We start from the raw sequence: 16322 nt of genomic DNA, 5'->3' as shown, positions 1-16322 counted from the left end.
TCAATGTGTCAACAGCAATCCCTGTAAGGCGGTTCCTAGGAGTCTCTCAATCCTGTTGGTCCAGAGCCGTTTCACTTCTACGGCCCCTCCTCCCCTTCCTCCTGCCAGCCAGCCAGGTCCTGCTCACCGGAGGCAGTTCACCAAGGATTTGGTTACACTTTCAGCCCCACCGAGTGCTCTATTTCCCTAACTACTGAGCACTCTCATTGTCATTTATCTAAGCCCCAGTGCTGTGGAGCTGTAGTCTGGGAGTCAATTGTTTAATTTTTCCGGACACCTTTGGTGGGCACACCTTCGGAATCTGGCAGCTAAGACCATTGGTGTCGCTGCTGGTGGTAATAGGAGTTGGGGTTCTAGGATCCCCTCTACTTCCCTCAGCCCCTACAGTCACAACCACACTGCTGGCGGTAGGAGGAGGTGGGGGTCTGGAGTGTCCTCTGTTTCCCTCCGCCCCTACCGTCACACCCTCTCAGTTCGCAGTTGGGGGATTTGGGGGTGGGGAGTCTTCTCTGCTTCCCTCTGCCCCTACAGTCACACCCTCGTCACTGGCAGTAGGTGGAGTTGGGGGTCGAGAGTCCTTTGGCCCTTAGGGTCACGCCCACAGAGAGATTTTGAAGTTTCCCGGTTGTTTGTATCTGATGTGGGTGGGAGTCACACACCTGCTAAAGTAGATTCCGCTGGGAAGGAATCTCTATGGCCGAACTTTGGTGACTTCCCCTCTCTGCTATGGCAGGCCCCTGGCTCCTTGCCGGAGTGTCCGAAGGGAGGGGTGGAACTGGCTTGTCTCTGGTCTGACACAATCTCTGGTTTTAGTTCCCAGTTTGCTATTTCGTAAAGGGTTGGTTATATTCCCTTCACGCTGTCTCAGGGTGGGGGAGCTGTTCGCCGGGTGGGCGGGGCTGTTAGTAGAGCCGGAGGGCACGGGCTGTCTGCTGGGCCAGGCGGGGACACTTCTCGCTGCACCGGGCTGCCGGTAGAGCTGGGCAGCTGCGGCCGCGTGGCTAAGATCCGGGCAGGTGGAGTGGCCGTTCGCTGAGCGAGAGCGGGGCCTCTCGGGACGGCGAGGTGGCGGGTGCCGTCTGCGGGTTCGGGCGGGCCACGCCGCTCCGGGCCTCCGGCCGCTTTCTGAAGCGGCTGGTGGCTGCAAGACTGGACCTCCGCGCCTGCGTGGCCGGCCAAGATCCACTTGTCTGGGACAAACCGACACTTCTAATAAACCTACCAATTCCCGGCAGGTCCCCTCTTCACGGAATTTTGCTAGAAGTTCCTCAGTAGGTAGACTGCCGCTGTTCCAATGGGTCTTTCTGATCCTGTTAATGTGGAGACATTGGAATCGCTGCTTCCTCGCCGGCGGCCATGTTGGATCCCTCCCCAGTTCTTTTTATTTGTTATTTTGAAACAGGGTCTCCCTAACTAAGTTGCTGAGGCTGGCCTTGAACTTGCAACCCTCCTGTTTCAGCCTCCCAAGTTGCTGGGATCATAGGCAGACGCCACTGCACGGGGCTGTATTTCTTTTATTTTTAATAGTTTTGCATTGAATCAGTAATAATTGTCTCAGGATAAAATATGACTTAAATTTATATCACAAGTCCAATGTCTTATTAGACAATTAGATGCAAAGTATACTGACATTTCTTAACTATTTATTTTATGAGTATTAAATGAATATCCAAATACATAAATTTTCTCAAAGTCTTAGACAAAGAATTAAATTCTCACTCTTGAAACATCTCATCAAGATTCTTAGGTTTAAAAACTGTATAATATTCTACATGGATTTCATGCTATCCTTGAGAAATAGAAAGTAATTTTAAAATTTTATCTATCAGAGTATAAAGTATTTACCATTATTTACCTTTAGAGTTCAGTTACTGATTATAAACTGGTAGTCCCCAATTAGCACACTATTTTTCTTACATATTTCAGAGTAACAGGCACTATCAGCATTTGTTTATTACATCTGAGTTCATTAAAAAGAGAGTTTTTAAAAAGTCTTTAAAATGCTAGCCAAGAATTTCTAGATTAAACAAAACTTTACAACAGGACGATGTATGAAGTATAGTTAATGGCTTTCCCAAGGATACAGAATTAGTAACCAGTGAACCAGGGAGGAGTCAGGACAATACTGTTGCTATACAATTCTAACTCTAACAAGACAGATAGTCTACCATTTCAATGATACAAAATACATTAAGACTTATCCAATTAAATCATGTAAGACAAAAAAATTATTCAGTACATTTTGATTTTTACTTAAATTATAGGTAATGCTGTTTTCCAAATACTAAATTAATTTTCACTAACAGATTATAATACAGAATTTAAAATGTATTAGGTCACTGGGTGAGTGTTAAAAAATGCATGATAAATAAAATTTCATAGCTCCAAATTTATTTTTTAAATCTAGTACTGGGGACTGAGCCCTGAACCTTGCATATGCTAGGGAAGAACTCTACTATTGAGCTACATCCCAAGTCTGATTTATTTTTTTATCTATTTATTTATGTATTTATGAATGTTGCCCAGGTTGATCTTGAAAGTGAAATCCTCGTACCTCAGCACTCAAGTAGGTGGGACTACAGGAGGGTACCATCACAACATGTCTCATAACTCCAAATCTTATTGCTTTCTTTTTTATTTAATCATCTTAATCTATCAAAGTTTGAAGTGTATACTAAAGTATCATATTCTATGTTTCAAACAGTCAAATTTCATCCCCTATTGATGGAAAAATCATAATATTCATATAATTCTTATATTCCAACAGCTAAAAAATATGATTTTTCGGGGGAGGGGGTGGTTACTGGGAATTGAACTCAACCACTGAGCCACATCCCCAGCCCTGTTTTGTATTTTATTTAGAGAAAGAGTCTCACTGAGTTGTTTAGTCTCCCTGTTGCTGAGGGTGTCTTTGAACCTGAGATCCTCCTGCCTCAGCCTCCTGAGCTGCTGAGATTGCAGGTGTGTGCCACCATGCCTAGCCATAATGGGTATTTTCTAAAATGGAACACCCATCTACTACAGTTGTACACTTAACAATTCAAGTTAGCTGGTGCTAGCTAGCTACCATTGGCAGAGTACTTAGCAGATGCCAGGTACCATTTCAAGCACTTTGCTAACTGAATCTTACAGCAACCCTATAAAGTTTCATTATCATCTTCATTTTACAGATGATCATTCTTCAGGGTCACATGATGTATACCCAGATTCAACCTCCTGCCAAATTTTCATTCAAAATTCTAAGCCAAAGCAGGTGTAGTAGTACATACCTATAATCTCAGCTACTTAAGAAGCTGAGATAAAATTGTAAATTTGAGGCTAGCCTGGGCAACTTAGTGACCCTGTCTCTAAATTTTTTTTAAAAATTTAATAATCAAAAAAAAAAAAAAAAGCTGAAGATATAGCTCAGTGGTACAGCCTTGCCTGGCACATACGAGGTCCTGGGCTCAAATTCCAGAATTGCATTACTTAATTAATTCAAGCCTTCCTGCCATGTTCCTTGGAATTTTTCCTGCATCATAAATGAAATTACTTCCATGGCTAACTTATTCATAACAAAATATTTCCCTACCTTGGCTTCTAAAATAGGAGATTAGCCTAACCACCATAACTCTGCTACTCTTCTCTCCTTGTCACCCATGAGTCTGGAAATCCTCTAGGTAATTCACTCAATCAAAATTCCTTTTACTATGAGGACAAATTATTATTATTATTTTTTTTTAGAGAGAGAGAGAGAGAATTTTTTTTAAAGAGAGAGTGAGAGAGGGAGAGAGAGAGAGAGAGAATTTTTAGTATTTTGTTTTTTAGTTATCGGCGGACACAACATCTTTGTTTGTATGTGGTGCTGAAGATCGAACCTGGGCCGCATGCATGCCAGGCGAGAGCGCTACCGCTTAAGCCACATCCCCAGGACAAATTCTTAATATTGCCATATATGCTCTTGTAGTCTCTGTGGGCAAAATGAAATTTATAGAAACCACCTCCAGAAGGACTCAAACATATACAAACTTTGTGCATCCATTTGACCCAGAGCCCACTGGTCCACCATGTGCAGCCTGAACACCCTGCCCAATACTCTCAAAATGGGGTCCCTTGACCACCCATATCAGAATCACCTGGAAATCTTATTTTTAGCAAAACCATTGAAATGAACTTTGGATTTGGCGCTCTAAAAATGGAGTCCAGGAATCTACATTTTAAATTCTCTCCCCAGATGATTCTTTCAGCTCATTAACATTTAAGACACATCCCTAAGGACACATGGACTTGAAGGAGAACTCTGACACAAAATCACTATTTTCTGCTCTGCCACATCCCTTGACATCATTCTAGAAAATCTAACAGCAATGTGATAATCCACTGATTTCACACATTAGGCTTTTGCTTTTCTGTTAAAATATTTTTTGTCAGTGACCAGTGCCTTCTGTTCACATCAGCAACCCAATCCTCCCACTGCCACCGGCTAGACCCAGAACCACTCAACTTAATAATCTTAAGTCTAACAGTGAACTCTATTCAACCTATGTCTCTGTGTTCTTCCACCAAATCTACTTTTCAGCCTCAGTCAGACCCCAGTCACATAAGTGTTTTCTCCCTTCTAAATACCCACCTTGCAGCTTTAGTTCCTGCTGTGCTGAGCAAACACAACAGCCAGCCTATGCCCTCTCACCAGCACTACAGATGGACATCCCCATGAACTTCAGAGACCACCACACTGCGCCTTCTAGCCCTATCTGAGATGGCCACTAAGGGCCTGCAACAGCTGGTTTAGCGAGCTGCAACCCTCAGGTTTCTCCTTCATTTCCACTTCAGGTTGGCCTGCTGATACAATCATTATAAGGAATACAGAGCTCTAACTGAATTAAATAACAATTTCCTCACTTAAGCCTCACAACTCTTTGAGAAGGATATATTATTATCTACATTACAAATCAGTAACACTGATGACAAGGGAGATTAATTTGCCTGTGGTTCCATGGCTCTAATGTGACAGCAAGAATCAGCCAGCCAGCTAGCCCCTCTCCACAGCCTGTGCTCAGTTTCTTTCCTCCAGCTCTACTAACTCAAGGAAAAGGAAGGAAGGAGACAGCAGCTCAGCCATTTGCCATTGGAAGGAAAGAGGCCAGGGCTCCTATATTGTTGAAAACTTTGTCCTTTGCTCTGCTGTCCTCCAACTCCACACTGCAAATGCATGTTTTGCCTATCCTGAGCCTTTTGAACTCATCTTCATAAAATAGCAATAAAAAGAAAAGTTTTGGAAACTTTATCTATGAATGAGCTTTACATGTTGAAACGTATGTCTTTTGTCAGTCTGCACTTATAAAGAATAGCATGTGAAGCAGTGTTGAAAACTTTAAGATTAAAAATGAATACTATGGCAAATTTTTCAAACTCACCTCTTACTTTTCTTGTAATTCTCCAGGTGCTGGGACTGCGTATGTTTGTACCTTTCTAACTCACACTGCCCACACAAATCCTCCAGATGCAGCAGGTGGTTTTCTACTTCCTCAAAGCTAGCTTCTAAGTGAGCTGAAAGTATATGATAAAAAGGAACAAATATCAAGAGTCAGAATTCTTGAAAAAATATCAAAAAGGTGAAAGTTTAGATTGTTGATATTGTTTTGCACTTATTTACTAATCTTATTGAAGCAACACTGACCAACATTAAACATATTTAAAATTATCTTTCCTGAGTATAATGCAAACTTTTCAAGATGTAGCTTTCCAAAATACTTCATTAACCAGGATGATGAAGATATGGAGTATCTTGATTAGTTTAATATTATATCCTAATGATCCTGTATACCACACACAAATAACCAATTTTCATATGAGGATACAGCAAAATATAATTAATACAAATTATACCAACATAATTTAATCTTTATAATTCTAAGTTACTTCAGCATCATTCTGCCCCTGGCACATCATATACATAAATCTCCAAGATACCTGGGATATGTACAAACACTTGGTAAACACAGGCTTCTGGGTTAATCATCACTTAGGTGGGAGGGGCTCAGCTCCACCTGTCAGCTGACTTGTCTTTTCCTATGCTACTCTGCCTGCAGACCACACAGCTTTGCAACTTTATTGAAACATGGAGATCATCTGGTTAAATTTGTCACTGAAAAGATTCAAGACCAAAGCCTAGAGAAACTAATTCAGTGCCTTACCCAAAGTCAGATAGCTCGGGGAAATGTAGCTGGAATCCAAACTAAATTCCTCATAAACTACAATGATTTCCAGTTGACAGGATGCTATATAAGCTAACTTCACAAGTGGAAGGCAAGAACTGGTTGTGTTCTCATACAACAGAAAAGCTGAAGAGGTCAGACTTTAGAACTCATCCAGTCTCACAACCATTACCTGAGCACCCACGGACATGCACCAGCCACTGGGATAGAAGGATGCAGGAGGTAGGTCTTGTGCTCAGGCTGCTTGCGTTAGAGGGGAGGCATGTTCCTGTGGCAGCACAGGCTGAGAGGGCTGGGCACGAAGCTGGAGCTCAAAGGAATGGCATTTAACACAGGTGAAGGGTGAGGAAAAACTGAACAAGAAATGACTCCCAAGGAGGGAAGTAGAAGTCACTTCCTGGGGTGGGAGCGGCAGAGCAGAGAAAGGGTGGCTGTGCAGCCTTCCAGGCTGGGGCTCTTTTAAGAACTATGATAAATTTCTTTGCTTATCTACTAGGTTTTCATAGGATTTTCTAAACTAGCTTTTCATAGGATTTTCTAGGTAAATTCCTTGAAGTTTACCTGCAATTCTAGGTTTGTTAACATGCAAAATTTTTATCTGTTTTAAATTAAAATTTCTTTGATCCAAAGATCTATTAAATCCAGAAACATTCACATACCCTAAAATTTAACTACACTAAATATCTGGGCTTATAAAAACTCCCTCTTCTCTTTGGTATGGCTGAAGGATTAATGACATGGGTTTTGGGGGGAAAAATTTTTATTGAAATTAAACTGTGGGGCTGGGGATGTGGCTCAAGCGGTAGCGCGCTCGCCTGGCATGCGTGCGGCCCGGGTTCGATGCTCAGCACCACATACCAACAAAGATGTTGTGTCTGCCAAGAACTAAAAAATAAATTTTAAAAAATTCTCTCTCTCTCTCTCTCTCTCTCTCTCTCTCTCTCTCTCTCTCCTCTCTCACTCTCTCTTTAAAAAAAAAAAGAAATTAAACTGTGATGAAAAGTAGTTCTGTTCAAAGACATCTTAAGGGATGACTTATCATATCACTGCATCACTGCAACCACTGATAAATCTGGAAAAAGGCTGATAATAACAATAGTTCGTAATGGTTTTGAATCTATCATCAGAACCACATAAAACAAGTAATATATGGGATTATGGTATGCTCAAATGAAATAATTTGTAAAATCTATTTTTTTTCTTTTTTGGACTGGAGATTGAGCCCAGGGATGCTTAACTACTAATCCACATCCCTAGACCTTTTTATTTTGAGATAGGGTCTCACTAAGTTAGCTAGGGCTTTCCTAAGTTGCTAATGCTGGCTTTGCAATCCTCCTGCCTCAACCTCCAGAGCCACTGGGAATACAAGTGTGTGCCACCATGCCCAGCTGTAAAATCTGATTTTAATCAGTGAATAGTATCTCTAAGATTTTTAAGAATGCTATGAATGGTCCATAAGGAGTTTATGGGGCAGGGGGCAAAATCATGTTACATTAATTGACATTTACAATATTTTTAATTTTAATAAATGGAAAAAATACTAGTAGACAACCTGAGGGCTAGTACTACTAGACTAAAGAAGCAATACTCAGCTCATTCTATGGTAACTAGTTTGATAGTTTAAAAAAAAAACACAAAAGTCTTTCATAGCTAACAGATTTATTTTATTAGTAACATGAACTAGAAGTGCCCTGGAATCCATTTAACTCTAAGTGACTTGGTCCTTTGGTATTACACATGTACCCTTAGCACAGGGAGGACTGGGCTCAGAGCCAGGCTCTAAAGCATAAGCATAGAAACCCAGCTTTGTCCCTCACATGTGAGAGGCAATGCTTTACCTCATCTGTGGAAAGAGGGTGCTATTGTTGGAATGTAAAAAGCTTCTGATAATGCAGGAATATTTATTGGTAAAATGATTATGAGAGCTATAACCTATTTAGTCCATTCTAGTTTGAATGGCCTGACTGGGTGCTTAAATTAAGGTGGGTGGGGCATGGCTAGAGGAGATGGGTCACTGGGGGTACGCTCTGGAAGGTGCCCTGTCTTCCTGGGTGCTATGAGGGGAGCATTTTCCCTCTGCCATGCCCTTCCCCCATTATGTGGTGCCTTACCTTGCACCCGGGGCAATGGAATCAACCCTCTGTGGACTGAGACCTCTGAAACCATGAGCTTCAAATAAACTTTTCCTTCTCTAAGTTGCTCTTGTTGGATATTTTGGTCATGGCAATGCAAAAGCTGACTAAAGGGCTGGGGATATAGCTCAGTTGGCAGAGTGCTTGCCTTGCATGCACAAGGCCCTGAATTCAATCCCCAGGACCATCAAAAAAAAAAAAAAAAAAAAGCTGACTAAAATAGAGGGCTAACAATGAATATCTTGCAAAGTTGTCAAAAAGATTAGGTGATGTAAAGTACCAAAATTTAGCACTCAGTTAAATAATTTTGGTACTTTACATCACCTATGCATGGAGAAATTTTTTTTATAAATATCAGCTAAGTTTTATAAAAAAAACTTAGCTGATATTTGTTGACCAGTAATAATCATGATGTAAAAATATGTATGGATCTAAGAGATCAAAATATCAACAACATTAATGAAGTCATATACTATGAACTGTACTCTAAGCTATGTTCTTAGATTTAAGATCCCCTGTAAATAAGAAGAATTAAATTTCAAATGATTTTTTTTTCTTGCAAAAATGGGGATTGAACCTGGGGTCTTGCTCATACTAGGCAAGTGCTCTACTACTGAGTTATACCTTTAGGACTCAAAGAAGAAAATTTAAAAAATGGGAGTCAATAATAGCCAGGCGTGATGGGTCCTATCTGTAATGCCATCGATTCAAAAGGCTGAAGCAGGAAGACTACAAGTTCAAAGCCAGCCTCAGCAACTTAGCAAGGCCCTAAGCAACTCCTGAGACCCTGTTTTAAAATAAAACATAAAAAGCCCTGGGAATGTGACTCAGTGGATAAACACCCCTGGGTTTAATCCCTGGTACGAGAGAGAGAGAGAGAGAGAGAGAGAGTCAATAATTACTATATATTGGAAAATGTATATGTTCCTTTGAGCTTTTCAATTTTTATCTAGGCAGATGGCAATTTCATTTAGATTCTAACTCTGTTGGCTGACTAGAGAGCTAATGAGGCCAGGAACTCAAATGAAGTTTACCCCTAGGCAGGCCAATTAATTTCTCATGAGTAGAATTCTGTGCTAGGTACAAATTGTACTTGCTGTCCCAGTCACTCTTCTGTTAATAACATGGGGACCATGTGAAAACATGTGATTGTTTAGTACCAACCTGGAACTCCTAATGAGAAAGACACACACTTCTGAGTAGGCTAACAGCACCATGTTCTTGTGTTGAATGGAATATGTAAAGATGCTTGGGGTAGCAAGTGGTGACTTTACTGCCACTACCAAATTCATATTTAAGTCATTCAGAACCAAGTAGAAGTCTGTAACTTACCACCCAGGGATCTATCACCCTCAGATCACAATCTACTGTTAAATTCTCAGCACCATTCTCCTTCATATAGTCTGCCTTACAGCAACACTCACCATTCCCTGAAGAGCCCTGCACATGTCTGCCTCCTTAACTGGCCTGCTGAAGTGCCTCAGTGTTGAGAGCCACAGCCGAAGGGGCCCCAGCAAACTTCCAGCTGCCAGCAAACTTCAGCTGCCGGCTGATGATTGGCTCACAGCGGCCCCAGCAACATCTAGCTGATTGGCTCCCCTGTGGTGATGCTCATTGGAGATGCTCATTGAGCTGTTTCCCCGCCCTTTCAGACTGCCAGCTGATGACTGGCTCACAGCGGCCCCAGCAACATCTAGCTGATTGGCTCCTCTGCGGTGATGCTCATTGGGCTGTTTCCCTGCCCTTTCAGACCACGGAGCTGCTCATTGGGGGACTTTTTTGGCTCCACCCACGCGACCCAGCCAATCGGCCTCAAGAGCAGGAGGATTGTGGGAGGTGGAGAGGCTTGTGGTTTTGGGGAGAGGCTTGTGGGAAGCCGGTGGTGGCAGTTGGGCTCTGAGGGTTTTTCCTGAGGAGCTGTTTTGTTTGGCCTGTGTGGTTCTAAAAATAAAGTTCGTTTCTTTTGACAAGTGGCTCCCGAATTGTGCTCAGCCAGACTGCGGCATTTGGTGGCCCATACGGGGAACGAACCCGCGACCTTGGCGTTATCAGCACCAATTAATACTCAAAGGAATAAAAGCAGCAAAGGGAGTGTTTGGAATTTCTCCCAATAAAATTATTACTCCATATACTATGAATCAAATTGATGAATTAGCTAATGAGTTAAATACTTGGGCAATAATCATGTGCAAATCTAATGTTTCATTTGATAACCACTTACCATCTAATCCTTTATTGTCTTTTTGGTCATCACATCCTGTAATTTTTCCAAAAATGACAAGAAAACCACCTATCATGAATGCTCCAAATATATTCACTGATGGGTCAAATAATGGTACAGCAGCAATAGTTACACCTGATCAAACTTTTACACTTTTAGTACCCAAACAATCAGCTCAAAAGGTAGAGCTTAATGCAGTATTACAAGCTTTTGTGATGTTTAAAAATTCTGTATTTAATTTATTTTCTGATAGTCAGTATGTAGTTAATGCTATAGTATCCCTTGAAGATGCTGGTAGGATTTCCTCTTCCTCTACTGATTTCTCTTTTCTTTCCACTATACAAAGTCTAATCTGGGACAGAAAAGATCCATTCTTTATAGGACATATCAGGGCACATACAGGATTGCCTGGAGCCCTTAGTTTGGGCAATGATTTAGCAGATAAAACTACAGATGGCATAATATTTTCTCTACACTAGAAGAAGCTATAAATTTTCATAAAAAGTTCCATGTCAATGCTAATACTTTACAAAAGCGTTTTAAAATAACTAAGGAACAAGCTAGACAAGTAATAAAACAATGTCAAAATTGTGTGACCTTTTTACCACAAGTTAATCTTGGAGTCAATCCTAGAGGACTGATACCTAACCATATTTGACAGATGGACGTCACACACTTGCCAGAATTTGGAAAATTAAAATATTTACATGTTACAGTTGATACTTCTGGATTTTTGATGGGCTCTCTTCATGCCGGAGAAAAAACTACAAATGTTATAGCTCATTGCTTACAAAATTTTGCCACTGTGGGTGTTCCAAAAGAGTTAAAGACAGATAATGCCTCTGGTTATACTTCTACCTCTTTTAAACAATTTTGCTCAACATTTGGCATTACTCATATAACAGGAATCCCATACAATCCACAGGGACAAGACATAGTTGAAAGAGCTCATCAAACAATTAAAATGTACTTATTAAAGCAAAAAGAAGGAATTGGGAAGGGGTATATATTCCCCAAAGATAAATTTAAAATAGCCCTTTTTACTCTAAACTTTTTAAATTTGGATTCATCAGGACTTAGTGCTGTGGAAAAGCATGTGTGTCCAAAAAATGTGCATAAGCCCAAGGTACTTTGGAAGGATATTCTAAAAGGACAATGGAAAGTTCCTGACCCAGTAATTGTCTGGAGTTGGGGGCCTGTTTGTGTGTTTCCACAGGGAGAACAGCAGCCAATTTGGATTCCAGAGAGATTAACTAAAGCGATTTCTACAGACCAAAAAGAAGATGATTTGGCTCAAACCCATAACAGCTGATATCCAAAACTCCAGTTTGGCTATTCTTACATCTGCAACAGAACCAGGATGCTTTTTTCAATATCTATTTTATTATTGCCCTTTCCCATATCATGAAGTTCTATTTTGTTTTTTGAGTTCATACAGACCTAGGTTAATGTTTTGCTGATCAGTTCTAATTTTTGACTATAGAGTTTTTAAACATTGTAATGGAGATTTCACCTGTAAAAAGTTATAAGGCCTTTACTATTATGTTATGTGTTGTATGTATTATGTGTGCACACTTGTGTTTTCTGTTATATGTTTGAATGTACGTATGTCCATATATCATATATGATGAGCGCTCATGAAAAAATGGATCCAAATTTTTTTTTCACATGATTTAAATGGTTTAATTTAAATTGGGTAAACAGCTGTTGAGGATTTTTTTATATATGAACAATAAAGGAGGTTAACAGATCTGTTTGTTTACTTTCACCTTTCCTTTTCATTATATTTAATAATTCTCTTCAAGACAATGTAAATTGTTAAGAAAAGTGTTTGGAATGTTACATAATTTTTTCTTTAGCCATTATTGCCAGAATTCCTATCTTCATCCCAGTGCTGGTGAAGACAAAGATAAAACCAGTCTACAGCTTCTGCAATAGCTATCACTGAACTGCTTGCAGAACTTGCCTGGACTATGTATCACTTGTATGCATTGTGAACTCACCTGTATGCATTGTGAACTATCTGTTGGTGCAGCGACTTGTGGTAGTGTTGGGGTATTTTTGCTGATGATGTCATCGGTGGTACAATTTTTCCAAAAGAAGCCATCAATTGGCTTGGTGTATCTTCCTCCCTTTTGCTTGTCATGATCGTTCAGCTAAAATTTGGGGGCCAACAGAGATGAGGCAAAGAATCTCACCCCCCCACTGGTACAAAGACCTCTCCACAGGTGTGGCTGTATACTGGACCGGTAGTCAGTGACGGGTAAGATCCAACTGCAATGGTACCAACCTAAGACAGGAGGCTGACGCCTTGAGGTCAGCTCATCCAATAACGGGTAAGGACCATATGTACTATTGGACAACCTAAGGCAGGCACGGTCCCTAAGCCACATGCTTGTTGTTTAAACAGAGAGGGGGAGATGGTGTTTGGCACCTCAGCTTGCCCCCAGTCCCACCCAGGCCCCCAGCAAACCCCTCTCTGTCTCCCGAGGCCCAAGCCAGCCCTGCCTCCAGCCCAAGGAGCTGCTTCATACTCTGCTTCCATGACCTCTGACCCTCACACAGGACTGACACCACAGCTCTGCATGCTCTTCTCTCTGAGGAATCAGTAAAGGTGTCAAGGGTGAAGGCTGTGCTCTCATATCTTTTATATCTAGTCTGTTGAATTCAATGAAGAATCATCTCTGGTGACAGAGTGATACTATTATTTCACAATACAAAACAGCTAAGAAAACAAATCTATGATCAATGTTTATCTAATTTAAATATTAAGAGTTTACGCTAAAAGATTAAATCAACTAGACAGAAAACTTAATTTTTTTTAACTTTTAAATTTTTTGCAGTAATAGAGATTGAATCCAGGGCCTTGCGCAGATTAGGAAAGCAATCTACCACTGAGCTACACCTCCAGCTCTTTTAATTTTTTTATTTTGAGACATAGTTTTGCTAAGTTGCTAAGCCTTGCCTCAAACTTGCAATCATCCTGCTTCAGCTACTCAAATAGCTGGGATTACAGACATGAGTCACTGCCCATTTTAACTATTATTATTGTTTTACTTATTTATTTTTTTGGTACTGGGTATTGAACCCAGAGGGTACTTTACCACTGAGCCATATCCTAGCCCTTTCTATTTTTCACTTTGTCATAGGGTCTCACTAAGTCATTTAGGACTTCCCTAAATTGCTGAGGCTGGTCTTGAACTTGCAATCCTCCTGTCTCAGTCTCCTGAATTGCTGGGATTATAGGCATGTGCCACCATGCCTGGCTCCATTTTAACTTTTAAAAAGCTTGAAATCAGTAATAAAATACAGAAGAATTACACTTAGAAATCTTCCTATCTATCTATCTATCTATCTATCTATTGGTATTTTAATTGAACTCAAGGACACTTAACCACTGAGCCACATTCCTAGCCCTACTTTGTATTTTATTTAAAGACAGGGTCTCACTAAGTTACTTAGTGCTTCATTAAGTTGCTGAAGCTGGCTTTGAACCCGTGATCCTCCTGTCTCAGCCTCCTGAGCCACTGGGATTACAGGCATGCATACACCACCAAGCCCGGCTTCATTCCTTTTTATATTAAAACATTTAAAAAAAATTTTACATTATTACAAACATACATGATATAAATATTTTAAATTAAATTGGCAGAAATTTAGTTTCCCTATTACAACCTGCTCATTTTCTATCATAAAACTAGTTGCACAGATGAGTACATTTGGTAACCCATCTAGAATGCACGTACACAGAACACTAGCAGGCCTCCATGGACACAAACGCACCTTAACAAGGAACTCCAGCCTCACCATTTTGCTTACTGTAACAACAGCATATGTCTCGTTTAGTGATAAGTAGAGAAGATAGGTGGAATTTTATTGTGAAAAGCCATTTGGGAACGCCTGACAGCTGTGCAGGAAACAGCTCCACAAATCTTTGTGAGAAGATTGTCCCAAAGGAAGAGCAATTCTGCTTGAAATTTTTCTTTGTGCCATTTGTTTCAAATATATATTATTTATAGTATAGCCACTGATAAATGAAGAATGAAGTAGCACACTAAAACTAATTATTTCACATGTCATGAGTTCTTTTCTAACAAAATAATTACCTTCATAGAACAAAAAAATCTTCTTTGGCTGCAAACCTATATACTAAGAGGCCAGGTACTAAAAGATGACAAGACTTTTCAAACACTTACATTACACTTTTATGTACTAAAATAATAAGGTAATGATGATATGTTAATAAGGAAATTTAAAGAGGTGCATTAACTTGTAAAAAGCCTTTACAGAACAAATGAGATCTCTGTAGTAGACTAAAAAGAGTCTAAAGAGTTAGGGTGCCCTTTGAAGAGTCTAATTACAGAAAGTACCCTGGACAATAAGATAACCTAGTTCATGAAACACTAACAGCTATGACAGTCTCACTAATAGATGTCCTCTCAAATTCTGTACAGAAGAACGCAAAATGGTTAGGTTAGATCAAAAGAAAGATACAAAGTCAGAATATGACTGCCATTCACTGACATTACTGTTATCTAAGAACAGAATATTCTGTTCTACATGAAGGAACAATCATAAAATAGATCACACAAAATAACGGAAAATTCAAACACAAGGCCTTGATGGGTTAAAGTTTAATAAAGGAATAGGATTAGACTACCCTCTAGTGGAAACTGAAGATAATTCAATATATACAGCACTTTACAAATATATTTTCCCAGTTTTGTGAGAAAGTGCACACTGTGGTTATTTCACAGAATAAGAGTACAGAATCTGGATTAAATACTTCATTTCATCCTTACATATTATCTTTCAATTTCATGACATTTAATGTAGTGGTTGCATTCTAACCTTTGTGCTGCACAAGTTAAATTTTGTAACATCTACTCAAACCCTTCTGTCATAGAAAGATGGTTTTGTAAAATCACAAAAACTAGAAGGACTCCTACTTGCATGTCAGCATCCTGATGGCAGGTACCCTACCTTGTTCCCAGCTGTATCCCCAGATCCTATAAATAGTGCCTGGTTCATATACCAGGAAGGCATTGTGCTAAGCATTTAAAGTTTGTCATTTTATTTAATCCTCCAATTACTCTATAAGGCAAGTTGTCCCTCGGTATTCTTGGGGGATAGGTTCCAGGACTCCTGAGAATACCAAAGTTCTTGGGTGCTCAAGTTCCTTATACAAAATGGTGTAGTATATAAACTACCCACAACCTCCTATATACTTTAAATAAACTTTAGACAATTTATAATACCTAATATGATGAAAATTGCAATGTAAATAATTGTTATATTGTATTGTCAAGGAAAAGTGACTATACACATTCAATACAATTTTTTAATAAATATTTTTTATATGCAGTTGGTTAAATGTGCAGATGAGGAATGAGTGGATAAAAAGGGCTGACAGTATTTGAGCCTCATTTTGCAGACAAGGGAACTAAAGGTTGAAACAGTTAAGAAGCCTGCATAAGTCTCACAGTTAGGAAGTTGTAGAATTGAGAAATAATCTCAGATCTGAGGGTTCGTATTCTTTGTTTTTCAATTTCCAGCATACGTTATCATTTTTTCCTTAAATGATAAGCTTTACCAGTAACTATCAATTAAACAGGCTTTTATAAGCTAGACAGAACACATCCCATGAAAAATCAATAGGAATGGATTAGCTGTTGTTACTTAACAATTCCTAAGGGGGCAGGTAATCAGGAGTCATATTTATTAAGCCATAGGATAGCACAGCTAAAAGCATCATCAAAGTCTAAACTCACA

At 39.8% G+C, this 16322-nt stretch overlaps 1 protein-coding gene across 2 annotated transcripts in view; it reads right to left on the bottom strand.

Moving 5' to 3' along the window:
- Positions 1-16322, bottom strand: part of DTNBP1 (dystrobrevin binding protein 1) — a 131006-nt gene that overhangs the window by 87800 nt on the left and 26884 nt on the right. For both annotated transcript variants that reach the window (XM_081294279.1, XM_081294280.1), the window contains exon 6: positions 5397-5529. In XM_081294279.1, the coding sequence (XP_081150405.1) occupies positions 5397-5529 (133 nt within the window). The remainder of the gene's footprint in view (positions 1-5396; positions 5530-16322) is intronic.

This window comes from Spermophilus citellus (genome assembly GCF_964194105.1).
Source record: "Spermophilus citellus genome assembly, chromosome: 5".
Taxonomy (NCBI): domain Eukaryota; kingdom Metazoa; phylum Chordata; class Mammalia; order Rodentia; family Sciuridae; genus Spermophilus; species Spermophilus citellus.
The sequence above is the reverse complement of the archived record's forward strand: the minus strand, read 5'-3'. Positions and strand labels throughout refer to the sequence as shown.